The sequence below is a fragment of the Leptinotarsa decemlineata genome, unplaced genomic scaffold, assembly GCF_025532065.1.
Source record: "Leptinotarsa decemlineata unplaced genomic scaffold, Ldec_3_MD MMD2_P_RNA_scaffold_6, whole genome shotgun sequence".
NCBI classification, from domain to species: Eukaryota; Metazoa; Arthropoda; class Insecta; order Coleoptera; family Chrysomelidae; genus Leptinotarsa; species Leptinotarsa decemlineata.
In genome coordinates, this window is record NW_027412533.1 from 12,166,221 (window position 1) to 12,193,246 (window position 27,026).

General features: G+C 34.2%; 1 protein-coding gene across 1 annotated transcript in view; it reads left to right on the forward strand.

Moving 5' to 3' along the window:
* Positions 1–14,449: 14,449 nt before the first annotated feature.
* The window catches only part of LOC111511384 (outer dynein arm-docking complex subunit 4), a 31,357-nt gene continuing 18,780 nt past the window's right edge, over positions 14,450–27,026 (forward strand). Inside the window, exons 1-4 of the mRNA XM_074169992.1 lie at positions 14,450–14,713; positions 18,873–19,147; positions 20,002–20,269; positions 23,723–23,988. Of these exons, the coding sequence (XP_074026093.1) occupies positions 14,566–14,713; positions 18,873–19,147; positions 20,002–20,269; positions 23,723–23,988 (957 nt within the window). The 5' untranslated portion in view covers positions 14,450–14,565. The remainder of the gene's footprint in view (positions 14,714–18,872; positions 19,148–20,001; positions 20,270–23,722; positions 23,989–27,026) is intronic.

Here is a 27,026-nt window from a genome sequence, read left to right on the forward strand (position 1 = left end):
GAACACGTGTTGCTATTTTGTAAACCGTTCGGTGAAAACTCTCATATTGAAGTGTTACTTCAATACGTTATGGGTTTTCATCAAGTATCGGCCAATTCCATCACATGAACAGTTTGTAATTTTACAAACTAAACAAAAAAATTTTATACACAGTAAAAATAACTGTATACGCCAATTTTTCTATCAAACATATCGCTGCATTCTCCTAAAATGTAGGAGTTTCATATATAACAAAAATTCAGTACGAAATAGAATATCTTCCAGCCTAAAATAAAATTTTGAAGTCTTCAATATAAAAATATATATCAAAATCAATTACAATTGAATATTACAATGAATAATGAAATTTGGAACAATCATGAAATACAAATCAATTCAAAGAACTAAGATTTTAAAAAAAATTACATCAAAGGTGTTGCTTCGTTCCCTGCTGTTCATAAAAGAGGACATATGCCTCATCGCTCACAAGTGATTTTGGCGAAATTGGGAACACGTGTGAATCGTTGTATTCATGCCACGTGCCACTATATGGGTGTGTGCAATATGCTGTGTAATGTCCGTTGTAAGTAGTCCCACTGTTATTTAAAAGTGCATATAGATTATAACGACAAGGAGCCACATTGTCTGCTGCATAACTGCTCATATCTAATCCATCTGGAGAAAAGTCAATGGAAACATTCAATTTGCATCTGAATCTTTCCGTTGGAGAGATTCTTTTCAAATGAATTACTAAAATGCGGGGAAACTTATAGATTGATAATGACTTCGTACATTTTCTCTTTTGCTTGCACCTCGATCATATTGGTTTTTCATCTCCATGCAGAGTTTCCTCTCTTGTGAAAGAATCCAAGCAATGTGACAAACTCAATTGGCCAGTTCTTTGTGGTATGGGAAGAGACAAATCCCAGAAAGGATCAAAGGTTACTGTTGAGTGTCCACAGTGTGTGCACTCTATAGTGGATTTTAATTTAATTGACCAACGAAATAGTCTACAATCTTGGAATTGTTCATATTCAAATATCTCTGCCAGGACTCTTGTGCTTATCCGTTATCGGTCAATTTTCCGTCAATCTCAGTTAAGATCGGTTCAGGTTTCTCAGTAGATCTGTTGAGGTCTTCATGTAAACCTTCTAAAAAATATAGAAGGGATTCGTTGGCGTCTTGATGGGCAGAACCCATGAATCGAGGGGCAAATCTTTGAATCTGATTTTGGAATTAGACTGTGTTGATTACTCTATCAGATGAATCTTCTGACCACAATTCTTTGATAACTTCTGCGAACGCTTTGATTAAAACACCTTTCATACTAGAAATACTAGTATTGATATCTTCCATGTTTGTATCCTTTTTTAGGTATTCCAGCAACCATCCCGTGTTTGATAAACATTGGATTATACTGTTCATGAAACAGGTGTTTCCAAGATTTTTTAACACATTGAAGCCAAGGGTTTTTACTGAAGAATGTATCACCGATTCATTGTTGCAACTACGTTTGTCACTACTATCTACTACTATCTTCTTCTTAGTAAACACGGATACGATGATTCACCCTTTTATTGGACTGGTAGGATAAAGAATTCGAAGCAAAACTGAATTAGATATTAGTTCTTTTGGGGACTGTGTGGGCTCAGCCAGAGGACCAAACTCAGCCTCATTTAGAGTTCCCAGTTCCTTTTCTGTCAAAGCTTGACGTTTTGATGCGAGTCTTCCACCAAACTGCACAACTCCATCTCTTGCACTGTCTGTACATGCCGATATATTTTGTTCATGGGAAACATTGGTAATTCACTTAGGGTTTTTGATTGAGGAATTGTACCTAAACATGAAGCTGCATTTCCTCTTTGAATCAGAATGCTAATTTTTTGAATCAAGAAAGAGGTAGCTCTTGGGTCATTCGTCTCTTTGGATATCCCAATGCCGATTTCACGAATAAACTCCAATGCTTGGGGGCCTAAGGTACCAAATGTTTCGATTCCTATTGCATAAAAAATGGAATTATCTTCCAAATAATTGTATTTCCGTGTTTTTGACAATTCCGCTGATGAAGCTGCTGCACCGCTGAATACAGAAGTCGAAGGAACGTGACAAGGAGCCAAAGTATCGACGCATGTGAAATCCCAGACAACCGGTTTTCCTTTCCGCCAAGGAACGAGAGTCATGCCATCTGGTCGTTTCCCATCATCGTTGCAAGTGCCTGGGGGTTCTGAGATGAAAGGTATATTTGCCGAACCTAAGGCACGTTTGATGACATCATTTACAGCTTGATAACGGAAAAAGTGCCCGGCGCTATATCTACAACTCAATCCTTGATATCCTCGGGGTCTACTTCCACTCCACACTTGCATTTGTGTTGAACAGAAATATTGAAACCTAGTCGAAGGCCTACAGCAACTCTAGAATATTCATTTTCTGATAATGTACCAAGGAATGAAACTGGTAAGGCATCCAACCAAGCGCCTGCATGTTTTGACGACACTGCTTTCATACGTGCCTTATCTATAGGAGATTTAGCCAAGTCTAACAAATCATTTAAGGCATTTTTTACAAGAGGAATATCCCAGGTTTTTGAAGATTTTTTCTGGTTCTTGGTACTTTTAGATTAGTTCGTGAGATCCATAGTTGTTCGGCCTCGCTCAAATTGTTATCCGATAGAAAGGAGGGTGGTGAAATTGAATCTATCATATTGATCACACTATAACTCGAAGAGAGGAAGGTAGGTAGTGAAAGATCAGTGATTATACGAATGCCTAAACCTCCATAAGATACAGGAAGTGTAGCCTGATACCATGCATTGCTCACCAACTGAACATTCAATAAAAGTCGAAGAGTGTTACGAATTTCTTCATCAAACTTGATCAGAAAAGTTTGGTGATACCAGGTTGGAAAACATATCATGAGATGGAGGAGCTTTGGAATAGTCAAACAGTTTCTGAGGCTACATGTCTTGGAAGAGCATGAAAACGAGAAGACATAATTCTGAAATTATATAATTTTTTTTCAAAAAAAGTGATGAATGATTCTTCTCTGAGAGGGGAACCAAGAAGAATTAAACTATTCCTGTCAATTATTTCTATTCCAGGAGCAACGTCATTGAATTTTCTCGAAATATCCAAATCAGGTTCACTTAGAAAGTGAAGTTCACATTTATTGAAGTTTATTTCAAGCCCAATTTCCTTTGACTTTTTAATAACAGACGAAAGGGCATTGAGAACTTCCTTATAGTCTCCTCCCAGAGAACCGTCATCTAAATACCAAGCATTGAAATCTGTTTTTAAATTTTTGATGATATTGTCTATAGACAGGCAAAAGAGAGCAGGTGCTAGTGGTTCCCTTTGCTGTACTCCACGCTCTGATGATATTGTGTTTTGATCAAATGTCAGTATTGAAGGCTGGTAGTAGCATTGAAATACAGAAGGATATAACTCTGGAACACTATTTTGAACCGATTTCAAGATGAAGTCTCGATTCAGCATATTGCTGCATATTATAAGCATTCTTATAATCCAATTTGAGAAAAACTCTTCCGTTCTTGGACTCGTGTTCATTAATATATCTTCGGGCAGCATGTGATAAGGCTTCACAACCACTTGGAGATCCATAACCATATTGAAATGGACGAAAAATATTTCTTAGTTTTACCTTCAGCTTGAATGAAGCCAGTTTTGCAACTAAACGGCGAAACACATTGCCGACGGCAATCGGTCTAATTCCACCATCTTTCTTTTTCAAAGCACATAATGAAGCACCAAATAAAATGGGACATATTTTTGCGTTCACAGTACCTGATAGCAAAACATTACAAAGGGCTGTTAGCGATGATAAAATCTTCGATGCAGCAGAACCAGCACTATAACTTATCAAGTCCTGCAGATGAGATGGCCTCAAAGAATTCAAACCTCCAGAGGAATTATACGAAAAGACATAATTGCTTGACGAACTTCATTCTCATTCACTACTAAAGGACTAGTTGAAAAAAAGTTAGTTTGGTAACAAATTCAAGTTTTTGACTGAGGATGCTTGGACTGGAGTTCACGAAAGGTTTCCGTGCTAAAATTTGCAAGTTTGTCATCAGAACATAAAATTTTCACAGCTCCTGAAAAATCTCCATCTGATACTTTATTGATCACCATCTTGATTAGAATAGACTCCGGATTTTTAGATTTCTTGATAAATTTCATTTCAGCAGGTTCCAATGTTGTTTGATTCAGGTTTTCTTTCAAAATACTTGCTAGAGATGTTTTGCGTTAGCCATTATCATATGGAATTTTGAAGTTTTTGTAACCAAATGAAAGAAGTTTTCCCCAGGATTCGGTGGAATTGTATTTGATACATTCATCGATGGTATTCGAGAGGACAGAAGCAGAAAGAAATCTGGCAGCTTTCGGTATCTTCTTAGAAGTGATAGTATTACGTTTCAAAGCAGCCATATTCTTGTGGAAAGGTATGCAAGCATTTTCGTTCTTTGAGACATCGATGGTTTCGGTCACAAGAATATTGATATCATTTCTTGAATTTTGATGAATTTTTCCATTATATATTTTCAAACCAGAAGAATTCGTAGAAGATTTGCAACAGGAATCACGAAAAGATGTTGACAGTGACATTGACATTTATGAATTCGAATTGTACCTCAATATTGAGGTACAATTCCAAATATAAATCAAGAATCATTTGTAGTTATTCAACTGGATTTTAGATTATATATTTTTTTTAGTTTATATTCAACTTCGAACTCAGACTGTCTAGATTATCTAGATAATCTACCTCTAATACGACTAGCTCTTCTCAGATATATACTCGTATGTCCATATAATTCCACATCGCATTACTCATCGCTACTTTATCAAGTTTTGCTTCCATTATCCTTATTCGTCTGAAAAAATTGTGTTGAAAGGTTGGATATATACTAGAAAACAAAAAACAAAATTGTGACAGATAAAAAAATACTGCCAAGCTTTCTGGGTGAATGTAATCTTCTTGAAATAGCATAAAAAAACAATACCAATCAAGAAAAGCAGGAATCCCCTCAAGGAATAATTGTATTCATTATATTTCAAACGTTCACCAGGTTTGTCATGCAGGTGTTATGCATATGAATTTTCCACGATTAAACTGTTGTTTTAACAGAATCATGTCGATTTTTTCACCATCATGGACACAACTAATTGTATCTATTAGATCCCTAGGTAACTCTCGATAATATTATATCATTTGCGTGTGCAAATGTGCATTATTCATAACCTATGGTTTGAATTTTGTAAATGTAAAAACATTCGTGAAGTAAATTTAGGACAAGTGAGCTTATGAAATTTTTATCGTGATCTTTTCCTAGATAACAAAACCCACAGTTGTAGAAACATATCTGAAGCAAAACATGTATCTAATGGATGAATTATTTTCCTACACTACAAATGAAAACGTTAACCTCCACTTCCATTACCTACAAGTAATAAATATTCAACACAATTACGTGTTGGATATTCGTTTGGTTATTCATGAGGTATGGCTGAAATTGATTAAAAAATTTGAAATCCAAGCCAATATATGCAGGAATAAAAATGTGCTGAGAACGACAAATTCTCAAATATTTTCTGAGAAGCCTGTTGGTAATAACAGGTGAATATCATATGTTATTTCATAGCCATATTTTTCGAAAATATTTTAATGAAAATTTTATAGTAACAGACCAATCATCGATTCGAAAAAAGAAACTATTATTTGACATAAAACACTTTTTTTTCTCAGGCCTGTTTCAATTCCTGCAATGGATTTTTTGTTTAGTCGGTAAAAATTCAAAATTATTTATATTTTTGAATTCTACACCATTGTTTATCAAAAGTAAAAAAGGTTCACACAAAAAATATTCAGTGGGATTTTTTCATCAGAACGTAAAAAAAAATGTAACTTAGCCTGAAATGAATTCAGCTGAAACCTAACACTAACACCAATAATCCATCTCACTTTCAAAGATTGAATGTTCTTCTATAGACTCAAAATGTAACTTTGCAACTCGTACGACTGTTTCAGTGTTTGTCATCGAGGATTATCTTTAAAGACGTTGGTCATCCTATTTTTGTACGATGAATTCAAAAATACAAATATTAAATTCGCACATGGGAAAACTTTTCGTCCGAATTGAGTTGTGAGGATGAAAAACATTTAGAAAAAAACCTAACTTTATCTGAGTTGAATTCAATTCAAATCTAGCGTAACCTAATCTAAACCTAATCTATGAAATGACTAAGGTTTTATCTATATAATTGTTTACACATACATGCCATAAGGTTTGAGCTTGTAAGTAAAATTATGATGAGGTACATGAACACAACTTTATTTTGTATGACCAAACAACAAAGAATACAATACAGTAAATAATAGAAACACTGATATATTTCAATATTGAAATAGAAATAATGAGACTATGTTTCATAATAGTTTTTAGGATTTTTTGGTATTTGTTACCTTCCACAATCTGAAAAATATAAAAAGTATAATGGAGAACTTTATACAAGTGTAGATAGGGCAAACTTTTTAGTGTACCCTGATGAGTTACTGCGTGAAATCAAAATAAAATGTTCTATTTATCAGTAATCTGTCGTATTTAACAATTTTGCGTATCAAAAAAAATTGCTAAGAAATAATACAATACTTATCTTAACGTTTCGGAGGCCAAAATCTGCCTTCGACTTCAGAAAAGGACAAAACAATTCTAAAATATTTGCAGTCATTCCTTTTTGATTAATTATTTCTTATCTTCTTCGACATCTGTTGAAATAATCAAAAAGGAATAACTGCAAATATCTTAAAATTGTTTTGTCCATTTCTGAATACGGAGCCAGATTTTGGCCTCCGAAACGTAAAGATAAGTATTGTATTATTTCTTAGCAATTCCTTTTTAATAGGCAAAATTGTTGAATACGACAAGTTACTGATAAAAAGAACATTTTTCTTTGTGAAAAATAATTTGATTTTACGCAGTAATTTATCGGGGTAAACTAAAAAGTTTACCCTTTCTACACTTGTATAAAGTTGTCCATTATCTAATATATAAATTACGTGTCACGTTGTTAGTCCGCGATGGACTCCCAAACTACTTAACTGATTTTGATCAAATTTGCACACAGTGTGCAGTTTGATCCAACTTGATAGATTGGATTGCTTACATCTTAATTCATAGTCGAAATATTATTTTATTGCAAATTATTTGACATTCACAATTGAGGGGGCAAGTGGAAGAAGGGGCCAAGTAACATTTTCCGAAAATATTTCATTTTGTTGTGGAAGAAAGGGTTATGACCATATGTAATTCGCCCTGTAAGGATTTGCTTCTATTCTTTATATCTGAGCAGATAGATACTGGTAGAAGGAGCTAAGTTACAGTAAATATCAAGGACGCTGTGAAAGAAGGAGCTATTTGCACATAACCCCTTCTTCCATTAGGCAATAATACGTTTCAGTGCCATTTGCGGACTATTAAGCGCATGTGCGTCAAAAATATCATTTTTACCTGCTAGTGGCCAGTCTGTACGTTACGTACATGTCACTGAGTAACGTTTGGCTGAAGTACTAGTACAATCGAATCGATATTGAAATGTCTCGGGCACAAAGAATGGTGCAAAAAGCGCTAGAATCATATGATAAAGAGAATAATGTTGATAGGGAATCTGGTTTTATTCTATTCAGGGAATGCAATGATGAAAAACATGATACGACTTTCTCGTGATATAAAAATAATATGGTACGATTGAAAATGATATTATAATTTTTGATAACGTTTACAGGAAACGAAAAAGAGAGCTTCGTCTCAGACATTGTCTACGAAACAAGATTATAATATACAGTTCTTAGCGGGATCAAGTGGTGGTAAGTGCATAAACTATTTCGTAGTCAACTTTATACATGTTTGGTTTTGCAGTCGTCAGTTGAATCAATGAAAGAATTTTTTACGTTTGGTTTTATCATTTGCAAAAGCATCCTCAGAATTTTTATTTTCTGAAATAATATTTTTTGAATAAATTTTTATAAAAGTTCGAAGTCACGATTGAAATATACATTTACTCTTATCATTTTTCATCATCAGTCCATTCAACTGAAGACAGGGTACATATTTTTTATTTCACTATCTATTTGTACGAATGATATTTAATTTTGATTGAATAAATGGATCAATATTAAAAATTAGTGAATAATTTTTTATGAAGTGTCCTAAAATAAGATGTAAAACTCTTTCTTCATTTAAATTAAGTAATTTGAAATCAAACGGATATAAATAGGGCCGTAACTAAGTCAGATTAGATCAGTTTATTGCATTTTGATATCTCAAACCAAAAAATAAACCAGAATCGGTTCTATAGTGTACTTATCGATGATTTTCAATTTTAGTTTTTTCCGAGGCTCACGATGACTACCAGTCTAGTAGTAGCAACTATCAACCAAACTCATCCGAATCAGGAAATGATTCTGTTGAAGATCTCGATCAACCAAGTCGGCTGAAACCAGAAAGTAAAAATACACGGACGGAATCAGAAGCGGAAGATAATATGAATATAACAATAGATCCTGCTTTTGTTATTGATGGTAAGGAAATACGGAACAGTGAACAGGGTATAACTACTAGAGGTACAAAAAGAATCAAAACATTTCCTATAAAACCAAAAAATTCAAAGATACGAACCAAAAACCCAGATTTGTGGAAAAGACATGCGGCGAAACACTGCAGAGACAAGGGACAGAGTTATATTTCAAGTAAAGGGAATATTGTAGCTCCTAAAACCATTTGCTCAGGCTGTTTATGCACTGAAAAATGCAGACTGAAATGCAGTACCAAATTTAACGCCGACAAACGGAAATCAGTACTGGATGATTTTTATAATCTTGATGTAAACTCAAAAAATGCCTTATTATTTAGATGTATTACTCCTAAGGCAGTTGCTCGTGAACGTAAAAATGCTGTGAAACATAAGTCTCATTCATATAAGTACTCACTGGTTTTGGATAATCAGCAAATTTATGTTTGTAAAAAGGCCTTCTGTGCATTATATCAAATCAGCCGTAAAAAAGTCGACATTATCAAGAGTAAACTAAAAACTGGACAATCATTTCCATCCTCAGATAAACGGGGTGGACATATGAACAATCCACACAAAATAAGTGAGGCTGTAGAGCAAGCCATTATCTCGCATATTAATAAATGTCCCACAGAACAATCACATTATTTCCGTAACAGTAATCCACATAAAAGATATCTGGCCCCAAATATGAACATGTCACTCATGTATAGATTATACATTGAATACTGTAAGGAACAGAACATGCCAGAAAATGTTTTGACGAAAAATGAATGCTACATAACGGTCGATCTGCAGCAGACAATGCCTTTGCCCAAAATCATCACTCCAAAGGCTTTCTAGTTACGACAAATCTGGTTTTATAATTTGGGCATCCACTGTATCACCACTGAAGGCCACCAATCGATAATGCAAACCTGGACCGAAGATGTAGCCAGTAGGGGTAGTGCGGAAGTTGTAAGCAGCTTATGGAATTTTGCACAGACTTGCGAGAATGTGAAAACAAGAAGAAAACTGACAGTGTGGTCGGACTCCTGCTCTGGTCAAAACAAGAATTTCCACATGATTTGCTTACATCAGTTGCTATTATCGAAAGGTATATTTGAAGTTATCGATCATAAATTTCCCGAAGTGGGCCACACTTATCTAGACTCCGACAGAGATTTTGGCCGGATTGGGAAAGTTCTCAGAAGACATAATACTATAGTCACCCCTGAGCAGTACAGACGAATAATTGAATATGCATGAACAAAACAGTCGGTTGTTAATGATATGGATCAATATTTTCGTGATGTGGATACTTCACCAAATAAAATGGGATTGGTTAATAAAAAGAAAAACCTGTTGAATGAGAAAGTTCCATTCAGGAATGGTATAAAATGGATACGTATTGAGGAGTTCGGCAGCTCCCTCCACAAAGAATCCTACGATGAGTATACGCCCTTTAAAAAAGTTTCCCTTTTTAAAAATAACCCGCCTAAAAACTATTCGCCTTCTGCAGAATTTAGATTCACCAGAATCCATAACAAAACAGGAAATATTTCTGAGAAAAAATTCAGAATATTCGGAAGCAGTTACCTTTTATCTCAGAAGAACATAGGGGGTTCTATGATAATATCATTGGTGAAGAAATCGACACATCAAAGCAACAAAGACGGCGTGCCAAGTAAATCTCATGATTAATTTCAACTTTATCATTTTTTATGTGTTCCTATATTTTTTTAAGTTTTGAAGATTTTTTATTTACGAGAACTTCGTTGAGATTCTTAGAGATTGTATGGTTATTTTAGATTATTGTTGTTATTAAAGTACTTAACACTTTCTACATTTTTTTATTTCATCTAGTCCCTTCATGCCAGGAATGGGAAAAAGGGTTATGTACGTATGAAATGAGATTTTTATCAAAAAATGGTATAATAGCAAGAAGCTTTAAATCCTAAAAAAGAAGCACAGTGTAGTCTTTACTATTACACAAATCAAATTATAAAACTATCTCCAATTAAAAAATGCCAGAAAGTTTTACTAAAGCCGATATATCTCATAAATTCATATTTGTAACATAACTCCTTCTTCCACTTGCCCCTTCAATTATCTGTTAACTCCAAACGATTTTAACAGATGGCTATATCTGTTGACTGGATTGAGTAAGTAATCATTAGATGGCGCTGATGTGTTGAACCTACAAACGTAGATGATTTCCGACATACCTTACCGGTTATACCTCGCTCTACTCTCACGGATGAGATTAATGCATGTTTGAAACAATCATCCTTATGGCGAAGTGTTGAAACACTTCGATTGACCAAAAACTTGCGCGTACGATTGCAAAATAATCCTTCGGCACAAATATTTTCCGAACAATTACTAGACATTGGGAACGCTAAAATAGAACTTCAACCAAATATTCAATGCATTAAACTGCCAGACAATTTCTGTACTGTTCTTCAGGAAAAAATGGATTGATTCAGGGTATTTTTCCAGATATATGGGATAATTACTTGAATCATAACTGGCTCAGTCATCGGACGATTTTGGCAGCCAAAAATGTTGATGTTGACGAAATTGACTTCCAGATACAACAGTTATTACCAGGCGATCTGATGTCTTTTAAATCAATCGATACTGTTGATGATGAAAATGAAAGTGTAAACTTCCCAATTGAATTTTTTAATTCACTAGATATACCTGGAATGCCACCACATAATCTTCGATTGAAGATTGGATCCCATATTATTCTCCTACGTAATTTGAATCTACCTCAATTATGCAACGGTATGGGTTTGGTCATCAAAAAGATCACTGGAAATATTCTTGAAGCAACCATTTCAACTGGGAAGTTTAAAGGAAAAGTGGTCCTGTTGCCACGTATTCCAACGATACCGTCAGATTTTACCATACCCTTCAGAAGGCTACAGTTTCCAATTCGTTTAGCTTTTGCCATGTCTGGCCATATGTCCATATGTGGTTTAGATTTGGAAAATCCATGTTTTTCTCATGGGCAACTATATGTTGCATGTTTACGTGTAGGGAAACCGTCGAATCTATTTATGTTAGCTAAAGGACAGGTTAATCAAAAATATTGTGCACCGATTAGTGCTAAATTAAATTGAAATCAAAAGTATTCATAATTCAGAATAATGAATATTATTGATAAAGACTATCTGCCCTACCTACGTCATTCATAAGTTTAAATGTAACACGTTATTTACTAACAACTTTGTAATATACTAATTTGTAACGAAATTGAATAAAAATAATAATAAATTTTAAAATTAATTATTTTGTATTGAGTTTTGCTTAATATCAACTGTACGAATAGTTTAATCAATCGTGTTCAAAGTCCTTCTTCTTCAAATCATATTCGAGTGGATTTTTATACCAGTTTTAACGTTTCCGTCTTCGTTCGTGAATAATAATTTCGTTTTACTAAGGGGTTACGTTAGTAGAAAATTTGTCATGGAGGTCGCCATATATTTTTACAAATGGCATCTATGTAAAGAAGCATGGTGGTTCCATGTTTACTACTATTTACTATTCTACTATACTTTACTATAGTTTACTACAATGTAACACAACAAAAACCTTAGCCACAGCAACGCGTGGTAATTTTTATATTTTTCAGATTGTGGAAGGTAACAAATACCCAAAAAAGGTCGATGAGAAACTGATTTTCCTCCACAAAAAATGACTTTCGCTGAATATTTGAGTTTTGAGGAGTTCATAGTTTTTACGGAATATTTACTTCAGATAAAGAGGTGTAACTTTTTTCAATTTGACGAATCCATTGACAATCTTGTTTGGGTCGATTTTGTCTACTGTTTGTCGATAATTCATGAGTGCTAATGATGGGAATGACAAGCAGTGGCCCTCCCTTTTATTCACAACGCTCGCGGTACATAGTTTCCGCGTTAAGTCCGATGCCTACTTCCTGAAAAAAGTGCATGAGAGCCATCTTATGACACATATATGCTGGCGAAAAATTTGAAATAGTTAATAGTTGGCATTTTTATATCACTTAATTGAAAACTGGTATGAAAACAATTTTGAACGATTCAAAATTTTCCAAAAAAAAATGGGGAGGGGCTGCCACCCCCCCTCCGATCCGCCAATGTTGTCTACAGGTGAGGATGACAACGTTCCGTGTAAGTGAAATTTTACTTCTTTCATCAATTATATTGTGTAGGAATCCTCTGAATGATATCTGATCCGATTTCATTACGAATGTTTGGAATACAAACGAAATGAAAAAAATACTTTTCGTATGATTCAACGTTCATCTATAAGTATTTGTTTGGAAAGTATTTTTCTTTCGTGTAATACAATGTTTATATGAAAATAGCTGTTTCGAGAAGGCTTTGTTTTTTTCCAGTTTGTGTCTAAATGTTACTTCTTTGCATGATCTACACATCTTTGTATAGAGTTAATTTTTGAAATGAATTGTTTCCTCTTTCTTTGGAAGATTCACACATTTTTTGTACCACGACGGAGAAATTAAAAGCCAAAACCTTTCTTTCCTAAAAAACTAATCTAAACTCCAATCATCCTGATAACAATTGCTCATAATCAGTCGCTGATCGTAATCCAATCCAATCCAAACCAATCTAACCTAACCTAATCTTACCCAATCTTCAAACGAACTATCTCATTTTCTTCCATAGACAACATCTAACCTTTAAACTCCTAGAAGTTTTTGAATGTTCGTTATCGACAATTGTCATAATAGACTTCTGTCTTATTTAACTTTCTTATTAGTGAGTACTTGAAGACTGGCAGTAAACAAATCTGAAGAAATGAACTTCAAACGTTAAATCCAGTCTAGGTTATCGTGTATTACAAGTCGGATATCTGTCGGATATAATCCAATGCTCTTCGTGGTATTAGCCAGGGGAGTAGTTATTTTCTGATAGGCGTCAGTCCATTCAACCTACTGTGTAGGTATATCCCAGACTGGCTTGAACGTTTAAAGTTCATTTATTTAGATTTGTTTACTGCCAGTCTTCAAGCATAGCCCACCGACTAATAAGAAAGTTTCTCTTCCCTATTCAGAGGAATTGGGAAAATTTCGGATAAGCAGTTGGTTTGTACCTCGTCCACTAGATGGAGGGACATTTTGTTGTTCGCTCCAACTTAGGAAGAGGAATGAAATACTCTGAAAGAATCCCGATTTTCAATTATGGAATATCATTGAATTTGGGTCGATGATTACCACTATCTTGCACTGACGAGTGGCTAATCAGCCCGCAACCGGTCTGCAAGTGTGCCCGTTCCAAAATTGAAGGTCGACTCTTTCAGTTGTATTGCCAATTGCATATGTAGGAAATTTTCTGTGAAGATTTCTGCACTGACGCCTGTCGGATATAATACAATACAATTAGTGGTATTTGCCAGGGGAGTAGTTGTTTTCTGATAGGCATCAGTCCATTCAATCTACTGTGTACGTATATCCGAGACTGGCTTGAACGTTTAAAGTTCAGTTCTTAAGTTCTGTCTTATTTTTGAATGAGGAATTGAGAAATATAAATATCATTGAAATCGGTCGTTGGAGCTAAAATGAATGTTCAACCCAGCATCAATGATGGGGGGTGGAAACAGCAATATCTAGTGTTGAATGTTTTGTTTTTCAATTGTGGTTTCAACTCGAAATCGCATATAAGTAAAGGTGGAAGAACTGGAATTATTTCTGAAAAATTATTTTTTTTTGTCATATTTCGATCGCAAATACTCGTACAAATAAACAAATTTCAATACGAAGAATGATATTCTAACTGTATATAAAATCTAATTTCGTCGATAATTTTTGCTAATATGAAAACATACAGAAGAAAGCACCTATCTATTATTTCCAAACGTTTGAATTCACCTTTGGAGGATGACATCATACGTCAATCAACTTTGACATTTTTTCTTTCCGTCATATTATGTTCAAGAAGTAACGGTAATAATAGCTTTCCAATAATAATTTTTTCCTTGTATTTTTCACACAAAAATTGTTTCGGCGATGGCGCCAACTCCTCAAACGACCACTGGTGCTACAGTTGCTGCCAAAACTACAAATCCATTTGGCAAAAAAGATGAGATTTATGGATTCCAAACATTATTTCGGGAGCTTGGTTACTATATTTCGAGACTAGAGCATTACGAGAAATGTAAGTATTAATGTATTTCATACAGAGCATGTATCCTTTTGTTTGAAGGTAATTGACAATGTTTCATGATGAATTTCATCAGTTCGGACTTCCACTGTCTGATATTATATGAAATGATTTGAAATCCTTGAAAGAACTAAATAATAAAAAACAATAAGAAAAAAACAGCTGAAAATATTTATTTTCAGTTTCTTTTTCAATTCTTATTTCTTATTAGTTTTTCAGGGATTTCAAATCATTTGACACAACCGTAATGATCACTAATTTTTTCTCTATTTTTTATTTTCATTAGAATTGAAATGTATTTTCTATAACCACATTGTCAGGTAAGTGTTATTAAATAAATTTTGTTTTAATTAAGTATCACACGTTAAAAGGTAAGATCTCGTTAGTCCTCAGCACGCACAAGTTTCTCAACTTCTGAGAGTTGCCGTTCGTATAGGGACGACAGCTGATTAACGGAAAAACAGCTGATTAACGGAAAAAGAGATTTAAAACAGATCAATGTATTCAATATTAGGTATTGATACACAAGTGAAATAATTATAAAATATAATGTGATAGTTGATAAGAAATAAAAATTGATGAAAATTATGTGTTTATCAATAATTGACTTCATATATACAGGGTGACTCAAAAGTACTTTGACAAACTTCAGGAGGTGATTCCTAACAATATTCTGATATGAATTGTCCAAATGAATAAATGTCCGGAAACGGTTCGTTTCCAAGATACAGGATGTTGAAGTTTTATTTTAATTTTCGTTTTTTTCAAATAACTTTTGAAATACTGAACTCAATTAAACGAAACTTGGTAATAGGAGGTTTTTGAGGTGTCGAATTCGAACCTGATGTTCTTATTGCTCTTACTCGTAGGGGGCGTACTTCTAGCACATTTTTCAGTAAAAAAAATCGATTCCTCTATCATATCTACGTAAATTAGCTACCCTTGTTACTAGTCGCTGTGTGCAACCGTTTTCTAAATATTTGGACTTGAAAACTTCGAGTCGATTATTTGATAATCGATACATGTTGAAGTTATTACGAATATTTCGCATTTTTCACATGAATGCTTTGGAAATAAATTTGACGTTTGTGAGTAGTTTTGGTAATTACATTTTTTGTGACAGTTAGACGTTTTGTTTAAGTTTCCGTAAGTAGAAGTAGAAAACACTCATTTTCAAAAAATGGATTATTCAAACGATAATGCTCATTTAGCCGATATGCATTTCGTTTAAGGCCTTGCGGATGGCAATGCGCGCGAAGCAAGACGTATTTACCAGGAGCGATTTCCTAATCGAGTACTGCCTTCAGATCCAACATTTGCTAGTCTCCATCGTCGTTTGGCAGAAACAGGTAGCTTCAAGAGTGCAGCTGATATTATTGGAAGACCACGAGCCAGAAAATTGGCTGGAAATCCTCAATATTTAAGATATGCACTCTTCACGGACGAGGCAAACTTCTCCCGAAATGCTATCACAAACTTTCATAACAACCATGTTTGGGCTCTCGAAAATCCGCACGCAGTTAGTGAAAGGCATTATCGATATCAATTTTCTGTAAATGTATGTCCGGTAATAATTGATAATTACTTGATAGGTCCTTTCTTTCTTCCGCTCCGACTGAATGGCGCAACTTACAGACACTTTTTAGAAAATGAATTGCCGGGACTACTTCAGAATGTACTATTAGAAATTCGTATCCGCATGCGGTTTATGCATGATGGGGCTCCGGCCCATTTTAGCGTTGTAGCTAGGGAATTCCTCAACACAGTCTATCCAAATCGATGGATCGGTAGGGGTGTAGAAGAACCTAACCAGGCGTGGGCACCAAGGTCCCCAGATCTAAACCCGATAGATTTTTATTTTTGGGGACATTTGAAGTCACTAGTTTATAAGACTCCAGTAGTGAACTAGGAAGATCTAAGAAACCGAATAGTAGACGCCTGTGAAACAATAAGAAACACACCAATAATTTTTGAGCGGGTACGATATTCGATGACTAGACGACTGACTGCCTGTATCTTCGCTGAAGGTGGACACTTCCCACAATTTATTTGAATACAATTTAGTTTCGTTTATTTTAGTTTATTCTACATATTCAAAATTTCCTGAAATAAAATGTTGATATTTCTTGCAAATTTCATTAAAACAAATACTGATTATGCACTTCTTCGATTGACGACTTGTTTATTTTGTGGAAATTCATGTTCACTGAGGATAGACTACAAAAACACACTTTTGTCTATTTTCCACTATATATAGTAGTGTATCCTCACTGATTATGCACCCTTTATACAAAAATAACTATTTCGCTTAGGGATGTCATAAAGGAACGTACCCAACAGTAATGACCTCTTCAAACGAGTAAAACGTCAAATTCATTTCCAAAGCATACTTGTGAAAAAAAAAATATTCGTAATAACTTCAACATGCATCGATTATCAAATAATCGACTTGAAGTTTTCAAGTACAAATATTTGGAAAACGGTTGCTTACAGCGACTAGTAACAAGGGTAGCTTATTTACGTAGATATGATAGAGGAATCGATTTTTTACCGAAAAATGTGCTAGAAGTAAGCCCAAAAAAGTTATGAATCTTTATAAAAAAGAAAAAGACGTATAGGTGGCGCCCCCTACGAGTAAGAGCAATAAAAACATCAGGTTCGAATGCGACACCTCAAAAACCTCCTATTACCAAGTTTCGTTTAATTAAGTTCAGTATTTCAAAAGTTATTTGAAAAAAACGAAAATTAAAATAAAACTTCAACATCCTGTATCTTGAAAACGAAGCGTTTCCAGACATTTATTCATTTGGACAATTCATATTAGAATATTGTAAGGAATAACCTCCTGAAGTTTGTCAAAGTACTTTTGAATCACCCTGTATAATGATGATCTATATAACCGCGCGCTCTCTGCTCTATCTCGAAAACGATCCAACGTATATGATGTTTCAAACAAAAAAAAGTGGAAAATTTGAATCTCTAAAATATTAATCATGAATACAAATATCTATAAATCCATAGGAAACGATACATTTGCAAAAAATATGCGAAAATACAAGTTTATACGAGTCGGATTTCTTCAAACTAATACAAATGTATCAGTTTGAAAATGTTCATACGGGACGAAACTGGAGTAACGATAGTTACAAATGGAAGTGATGAAAACAAAGAAAATTTCATTTCTCATGATGATTTCCTACCACGTAGAAACGGATACATCAATCAATCGTCAACGTATCTCAACCTTCACCTCCATAATATGAAACCATAGGAATGCAGAACTAGACACCTTCCTGAAGCACATCAATAACGTAAGTCCTTTCATCACTTTCACAATGGAGAAGGAAGTCCACAACGAATTGCCATTCCTAGACGTATTAATGAAGAGGACCAACACTAAATGGGAAACACACGTATACCGAAAACTATTTCGTTGTAACTTCAGTTTTTTTTTGCTTAATATGATAGTTATTTTTTCAGGTAATCTTTTTAAATTTTTTATAGAATCTTCCAGGGATTTCGAATCAACTTATAGCATACTAGCAATTACACGCGGCTTCGCCTGCATAGGATTTGGTTTGTCACATTGAGTTTCGTGAAACACCATTTCACACAAATAGTTACAATATTTTTTCATTAACAATTAACAAAAATATTGTTTTTGATAAAAAGTATCCTATGTTACTTCTAATACCTCCAAAAACAGGTGTACAAAATTTCGCCATGATCGGTTGTGTAGTTTTCCCGTTAAACCGTAACAATCGCAATCGCATTTATAATATTAGTAGGCATAGGGATAGTAGAGATTAGACAATGGAAGGCCGAACGAATGAAATGCAACACGAAACATTGTCAACCACTTTGAAACAAATACCTTGTTATTATTATTATAATCAACAATAGACAATTATTATTTCCACGTCAAAAATGAAAACTTCAGCTTTTTACTTCACAGCAATTTCAATCATATTTTTAGATGAACTTTTGTCACAAATAATTTAGATTCATCTTCTGGAGGAGGTATGAAATGGGAAGCAAACATGAAATATACAAAGTTCCCTTAGAAATTACAAAAATTACTATATTTCGAATACAATACTATCAACATATTATACTAAAGAATCTCACTATTGACTACGACTTGAATTTTCAGCATTGAAATTTTTTGACGAAGCAATCAAAAATACTCCCAACGACAAAAGAGCGCTGATTGGGAGATCTAGAGCCAGAGCGAAGGCATGCCAATATGAAGGAGCAATAGTGGATATCAATAAAGCCCTTAACCTAGATCCAGAAGATTTAGGGGTGATCGCAGATAAAGCATTGAATACTTATCTCAGCTGTGAGTTTGAGGATGGTTTGGTTCAGAACACTAGAATGCTCCCCATCAGGAAGAAACCAGATAGCTTTTCAATGGGTGTGATGCATGTAAGATTCCTACTAGATATTCTCATTTTCTGAAGGTTTGTGCACTTTGAAAACAATCTGAAATTTCTTCGAAAAAAGTACTATTGAGAGATATTAATTCGTTGAAAAACAGCTATATGACTTCCTGACAAATACATCTAGTTGATGGAAAGTAATCAAACTCCTCTTGTCTTTTGCTTCCAATTCAATTATTTTTCATAATGATAATGTTCACAACAAATTTTAAATTAAATACGCTACACGATAGCTCCATCAGTTACGCACCTTTGATAAAATTTATTGTGAAAAGTCTGTAATTATCATCAATAATAATTATATTAATTTTCATCAAGTAACGGGTCAGAGTATCCAGAATTCGAATATGCTCATGAGCCGATTGGCCGTGACTTTTTTTTCGTGGAATTCAATGTTTATATAGAAGCAGTTGTTTCGAGATGGCTGTTTATTCCAGTTTCTGTCTGAAAGTTACATGATCTACCATCTTTGTGAAGAGTTCATTTTGGAGTCAATTGCCTTCTTTCTTTCTTTGAAAGATTCCTACATTTTTTTTTGTATAATGATGAAGGAGTAGAAAGCCAGAATATTTTTTCTGTTGTTAAGTTTTGTTATGTTTTTATTTTTCTAATTTCTTGAATTCCCTAATATCAACAGATTTATTTTTTGGGATATATGAAAAGTAGTTTGAGATAAATTAGTGAATATTTTCGAATATTTGCGGAATTTGATTATTTTAGTGGTATGTGGTCTATAGATATATTTGATTCCTTCACTTCCATGTACACTTTTCTTAAAGCTTGTAAAAAAATATATTGTTCTTACCAAATTCACAATAGTCTACTTTTCTTCATTCGTAGTGTTCCAATGCAATAGAAAATTGCATCGGGGAAAGAGCAGGAAGACCATTGCGAGATCATTTCAAAATTATCAGAAGGCTAGCATGGAAACAGAATTATGAAGCTCAGAAACCATTCGAACCTAAGCCAAAACTGAAAAAGGTTGTCAAACAAGTAAAGACGAGAAAAAAAAGGCGATCAGATACAATGGAGCCTGTTTTGCCTAAAATACGAGCTTCTAAGACTGACCTGTATAAAGAGTGTCGTTTGTCGAACATAGATTGTAGAAGTGAGTGAAAATATAATTTTGGCAATAACTTTTTATTGAAAAAAAATTTGAAAAATGCATTTCAATCTGAAACAACTCTCATGAAACCTGAATTGCGGATGAAATTTCATAAATAATTATTGACATGTAAGAACATCAATTTAATGAAAAAAAGTAAATTTTTGTGAGGAAATCAGATTATTTCACTGACATTTCTTGGGTTTTTTGCCTTCCACAATCTGAAAAATATAAAGATTTTGAGGGCAAATGTTTACCCCATAAGTTATTGCGTGAATTCAAAGTACAATAAAAAATGTTTCAATTATCATAATATTGTCGTATTGAAACTTTTAGCTGTCAATAAAAACGCTGAAAGATCATACTGATACTCTTATCAATGTTTCGAAGGATAAAATCTGCATACCCAGGATTGTAAAAGATCCAATGAATCTTATAGTTTTTTCTGTGGTTCGTTTTGTTTTCCAAATGTCCCCGACAGATGTCAAAGGAGTTTTGAATGTGATGTGTCAATGTTGTTGACTGAAACATTCGATGTAGTACAAGTAAGATTTTAGCCTCCGAAACTTCAAAAAGAGTTTATTCATAATTTCTTAGTTTTTATGTTTTGATGAGGAAAATCAATAAATACAAATACCTGATGAATATAATAATTTGTGGAGGTGAACTACAGAGTTTGCCGTCTCTACATTTGAAGTTCTCCATACTACAATTTTTATAGTTTACAGATTGTCGAAGGTAAAATAACCAAAACTGGTCAAGTAGGGTGAGTATATAGTGAGATAAGTTATAATCAAACAATTCGACTTCATATTCACAGCGTATTTCGGATGTTGTTCATTCATTTTAAATATATTTCATAATGAATCTGCCACATTCAAATGTATATTTCTGAAGTCTTCATTATCTGTATCTATATTCTCTATACAGGCCCTTTCTTTTAAATGGGAAAAAAGGTAACTGGCATCGGGGACAATACAATGGTCGAAGAAAATTCACGGGGACTCTCGCCCTTCTCGAGTTATACGGGGAAAACCAAAAATGCTGTTTTTATTTATTTATTTTGAATGGAATTGTTATTTCGGAAAATGTCAAGAAATGGAAAGGGAAAATTTTATTGCATTTGGAGTGTACTATAACAATGTGATGATGAATATTCGATAAAACGTTTTGTGTCAACATGGCCACCACCAACATTTTTTTTATACGGACTTTTTTTCAATTATAGATATCGATAAAGCAATGAATTCACAATCCAAGGGAATATATCACAATTGATATTTCTATAGCGTTCCATTTGAAATAGCTATCATCATCAGTGACAACAATTTTAAATTACGGTCCTGTCGTTACTTCTTTTGCACATTGTTTCGATTTCTTCAAAATATAATTCAGACAACCCAATGAATTCGACAGGTAGATACCCTAACACAATAAAAATTCGTACTTTTTCGTTTTGGAAAATCCTTCGTAATCCTTCTTTTAAGGCTTATTTCTCCCTAATCAATTATAATTCGTAATATTTTCATAAATATCAATCCTGAAGTAACGAAAATATCAGTTTTTGGTCAAAATTCGATTGTCGTATAATCAAATAGCATCTCAATTCATTTACCATCTTAAACGCGTAGGCTTTGCTTGGTTTCTATGGCAGGAAAAATGAATGCGTTGTTAATATCTGTTGAGAACTGTCAGACGTTGATGAACATATCAAAGATGAATTGAAATGATGAAAAGACTGATATGCCATTCAGTTATGCAAAATCAAATAGAAATCCTATTTTGGCAAGGAATATGTATGTTGAGCTATACCCGAATCGGCGTATTCCGAACATCCAAATGTTTAGACGATTGAAAATAAATTTGAGGGCCTATGGTGCATTTTACAGAAAGAACACAAGAAAATATGTGGTTACTGGAAGTGTGAGGTATCACATAAATGTTATGGGTTAGCAAATAGTACCACATTGAAAGTCACACAGTAAAAACATTTGTTTTTTTAGGATTAGCCTGATATAAAAATTATGCTAATCAAGATTGTTTTTTACGAGAAATCAAGACGTAGACATAGGGAAGTTGGAAATATTTGTAAAAAAATAATATGGACGGACGAATCAAAATTCACCAACAGTGGTTGGTTCAACAGAAATATCCATTATAGGTAGAATTATACAAATTAACATTTACATAGGGAACCCAATTTTCAAGAAAGGTTCGGTATAAATGTTTGTTTAGGAATTGTGGGAACAAACATCCTTGGCTCTTTTTTCACGATGATCATTTGAATAGTGAAATGTATCTTCATTTTCTATTCAATGAATTCGATGGCTACTTAGATGAATTGCCACTGAATATCCGCCATAAAATACAATATTTTCAATAGGACGATGCTCCTCCCCAAAATGCAGCAATAGTAAGGGAACATTAAGATGCCATATTCCCAAGAAAATGAATTGGAAACAATGGACCAATTAACTGACCAGCTCAATCCCCAGGTCTCTCTTCTCCGGTTTTTTTGTCTGGGGATACATAGACGATACAGTTTTTTCAACACCAAGTACAGATATCGACCATCTCAAACAAAAAATAAGAGATGCATGTATTAGTATCACACCTATTATGCTAGAAAGTTGTCACAGAACTCATCTGGACCGACAACTTAAGTGCATTCAACAAAATGGTCGTAAATTCCATTTAATGTACATATAGCTTTGATTTTCCGTATTGGTTTAATTTTTCCCAAAATTTCATGATAAAATAAACTCTTTTTCTGTTTGATTGTTGTCACTGACGATGGTGGATATTTTTCAATTACTATTTTATATTATACCTAGGATACATAATCATTTCTAATTTCATTTGAGGGTTTCAATGCTCCCCACTTTGTTATTATGAAGTAGGCATTGTTCAATGGAAAAAAATGCACTTCTTCACCGACACAAGAAATTAATCGTTAAAATAAAAGAAGTACCACTTTCTGTTCAGATTTTTGACATAAACGAATAAAAAAGGCATTTGAAAAAAATATTGAAAAATATCTGAAATATTTCATTTTGTATATTCATATTCAAAAGCTGAGCAAACATCGTCATATGTTTCTGACTACTAGTTATTTGACAATTTTTCCATTGATGGCGTCATAGCGCCGCCATATTGAATTTGTCACTATTTTGAAAGGAAATCGCACCGTATCTTCGAAAAAAAATTCAAATTCTATCGAATGTTCTGGAAATATATAGTTACTATTTGAATTTATCGACTTGGACTCATTTTCGGTCAAACCTAAACAGGTTTTCAATTGTTTTCCACTGAAAATATCGGCTTCATTGAACTATACCTTTTAATTTCGAATTTCAAGAAACACGTGAATGACGAATTGTACATTTATTTCGTTGTCACCCAGTAAACATTTGAAATCGTTATCTTCCAAGTAAATTTATTTATATTTCATTTTAGGCATAACAGAGAGCTTACACAGTCACAAATCTGAGAAACTTATTGTTCCTCCATTCAATAAACCATTTCCATTTTCCCCTCTGCAGAAATATACAACCAACATAGAGAATTATATGGCTGAGAAGTACTTGGACTCAATGTACTTGGACAAAATATTTCTACAAAAGTTACAAAACGAGCCGGGAGCTGTTTGTCCCAACAAAAAAGGATCGATGAAAATAAAGCAGCTGGCGAAAACGGGATTCAAGACAGTGGCATATAAGCAAGTAAGTCAAAACTTTCAAACTTTCGTGTTGATCCAATTTGATAATGATGATTTTATTCTCATTTCGGATAAAACACAGGCCATCTGTGAAATTGATAAACATCACATACATTCGATGGGAGGTGTCAATTCGAAAAGGATTCTAGGACTAAATCCCATACTTTTTATTGTAGTGCTTCATTTCAGTCATTTACGATTCATTCAAGAACATTCGACAAAGAAAAAACAAAGATGGCGCAACATGTCAAAAGAGCGCTAATTTGCATCTTTGTTGAAAATGGTCAGATCGTCACGTGCAGCACATCAGATGAAAGGAGAGGGAATGCAGAATTTATTAACAGAGAAAAAAAACAAAGATAACGTGACATGTTAGAAGGGCACTAAGTTATATTTTCGTTAATAATAGTTAGATTGACGGGTGCAGTACATCGAATGAAAGGAGAAGGAATGCAGAATTTATTGATAAGTAAAAACAGAAATAACGGCATGCTAACAGGGCACTGAGCTGTATCTTTGGTAATAATAGTTAGATCGCTACGTAAGGGGTGACGGATGCTGGTGTGGTCCTCGCTGGGTCTTTGATTTCCGAATTAGTCTTCGAATTGAGTCCTCGATTTGGTCATTAAATCATTCTTCGAATAAATCCTCGCATTGATCCTCGAGTTAGTTTAGATGATGCAGAGATAAATTGTGACGTGAGAAATGGAAGGGAATACTAAATTCATATACAAAAAAAATCAAACATGGCGGGAATTGTCAAAAGGGCAAAAGGACAATGAGCCGTTTTCATTACTAAGAGACGGTTAGTCATGTGAAACGGAAGATGACGGCATGTCAAAAGGGCAGTAGATCACATCTTCGCAGACAGAATATGATGTGCAGGTGATATCACCAGAAAATGAACTAGAGGTCAGAAAGTCTCCAGATAAACAAAACAACGATCATCATTTTCGAATATCAGAACTATAACAAGTTGGAGTCATCAGGAGATGAACTAGAGAATATTATTTTCGTCGTATAACTGTAGAATTTATTTTCCAACTACAATTATGAATATTGTTTGGTGTTTGGATAAAACTTCAGTAATATTCATGTATAATGTTCTTTATGTAACTATGCCGACTGAAGTGAACGATGTGTATTGATGATAGTTATAGAATACAGTCAAAAAATGTTTGGAATAAAAACGATGCATTCCATTCTCAACATTGATAAATATATTCAGTATTCTTTTTATTATCAGTTTTGGAAAAACCACAGACAAAAAATAATTATTATGCCATAAGTAAGAATCCGTTAGTATTAAAACTATTGTTTATTTCCGATATTTGTAGAATATTATCGAAACCAGAATAATCAACTCAATGAAGGTTTCTATTTCCGGTGGTTCGATTTCGTCAAGGACAGTATCATCAAAATCTCAAAATTGTGAATGTTTGTAAAAATTTCATGGCAACCTAATTCTATGGTACGGATGATGAAGAGAATAGAATGAAATAACATGACACCCTCATATTCGAGTAACATCACGAAGGAGTTTGTCAGCTGTCATACAGTGAATTGGGTGGATAAATTCTGTATTTATTTTCCTTTCATTTGGCGTGCTGCACGCAGCGATTCGACTTTCGTTAACCAAGATACGGCTTAATTTCCTTCTGACTGTCATGTTTGTTTTTTTTTCTCTACCACTCGCTGACTTCAGCCCTTTTTCATTTAGACGTACATTGTCGTTCGTCTCTCACATGTCAACAGTTTGAAATAACAACATTGCCTTTTCCAAATACCACCATATTTTGTTTTCTCAAAATGTTTTGCAATAAACGTAAAGATATGATAAAAATGTAAAATAAAATTTTCACTTTTTCCCAACATTTCTACAACTCAACATATGCTTCTCATACAAACTTCAAAATTCTCCACATGCACACACCTGTTTTGACATGTCGCTATGACGTTTCTTCATTAATTTCAACAGCCATGCCTCTTTCATGTCCTGCTCATTATAATCTGTCTGCAATGATGTAACCGACTGCCCCTTTGGGTTCTCTTTATGAATTCATCATCCCTACTCATTTCGTTTCACATACTACATACTAACCATCTCTTAGTAATGAAAATTACTCACCGCCCTTTTGACAACCCCACCGTGTTTATTATTTTTTGTCTCTAAATTCAGTATCCCTTTCACTACGTTTGATGTGCTTCACGTCACAACCTCTCTCCGCATCATCTGGACCAACTCGAGGACCAATGCGAGGACCTATTCGAAAATCGATTCGATGAAAAAATCGAAGACACAGTTTAAGGACTAATCCGAAGACCGGACGTTTTCTTCGTATTGCTTCTCGTAAGCGGCGCATAACTTCAAGACAATACTCTTTATTGTCCGTACTACCGTGTTGCAAGAACTTATTATGGTAGCCAAGCGGTTCGACGTAGGTGCTTTGTTCACTCACTCGAATTGACTGCCGTGTTGGTCGGTGGTTCAAGCCCTAGACTGAACGATCGATTTTCACTTGCTATCGTTCAACCCGTGTTAGGAATCACACGTTAAAAGGTAAGACCTCATTAATCCTCAGCTCGCACAAGTTTCGACTTCTGAGGGTTGTCGATCGTAGGGGTTCGACAGCTGGTTAACGGAAAAACAGATTTCAAACAGATTTTTCAAAACAGATCACGCCACGGTAATGGAAAAAAACAGTGAGCCAAACCTTGACATTGACAATGGGTCGAGTGAATTTTGGTTTCGATGTCATAACCATATACCCATAATTCGTCACTAGTTAAGACCCTCTCAAGCCAATCTGGATTGCCGTTGACATCATCCAACAATTCCTGAAGGGTACTTATGCGACATTTTTGCAATTTTCAACATGTCTGGAATTAACTCCGCTGCCACACGCCTTATGTCTAAAATTTCAGCAATTATTTCATGGCTATAGCCAAACGATATGCAACATCCTCAGCACTTCTGTGAAAATATTTTAATCATTTTTATGACCCACAGTACAATCACCGTATGCCACTGTCAATATTTCA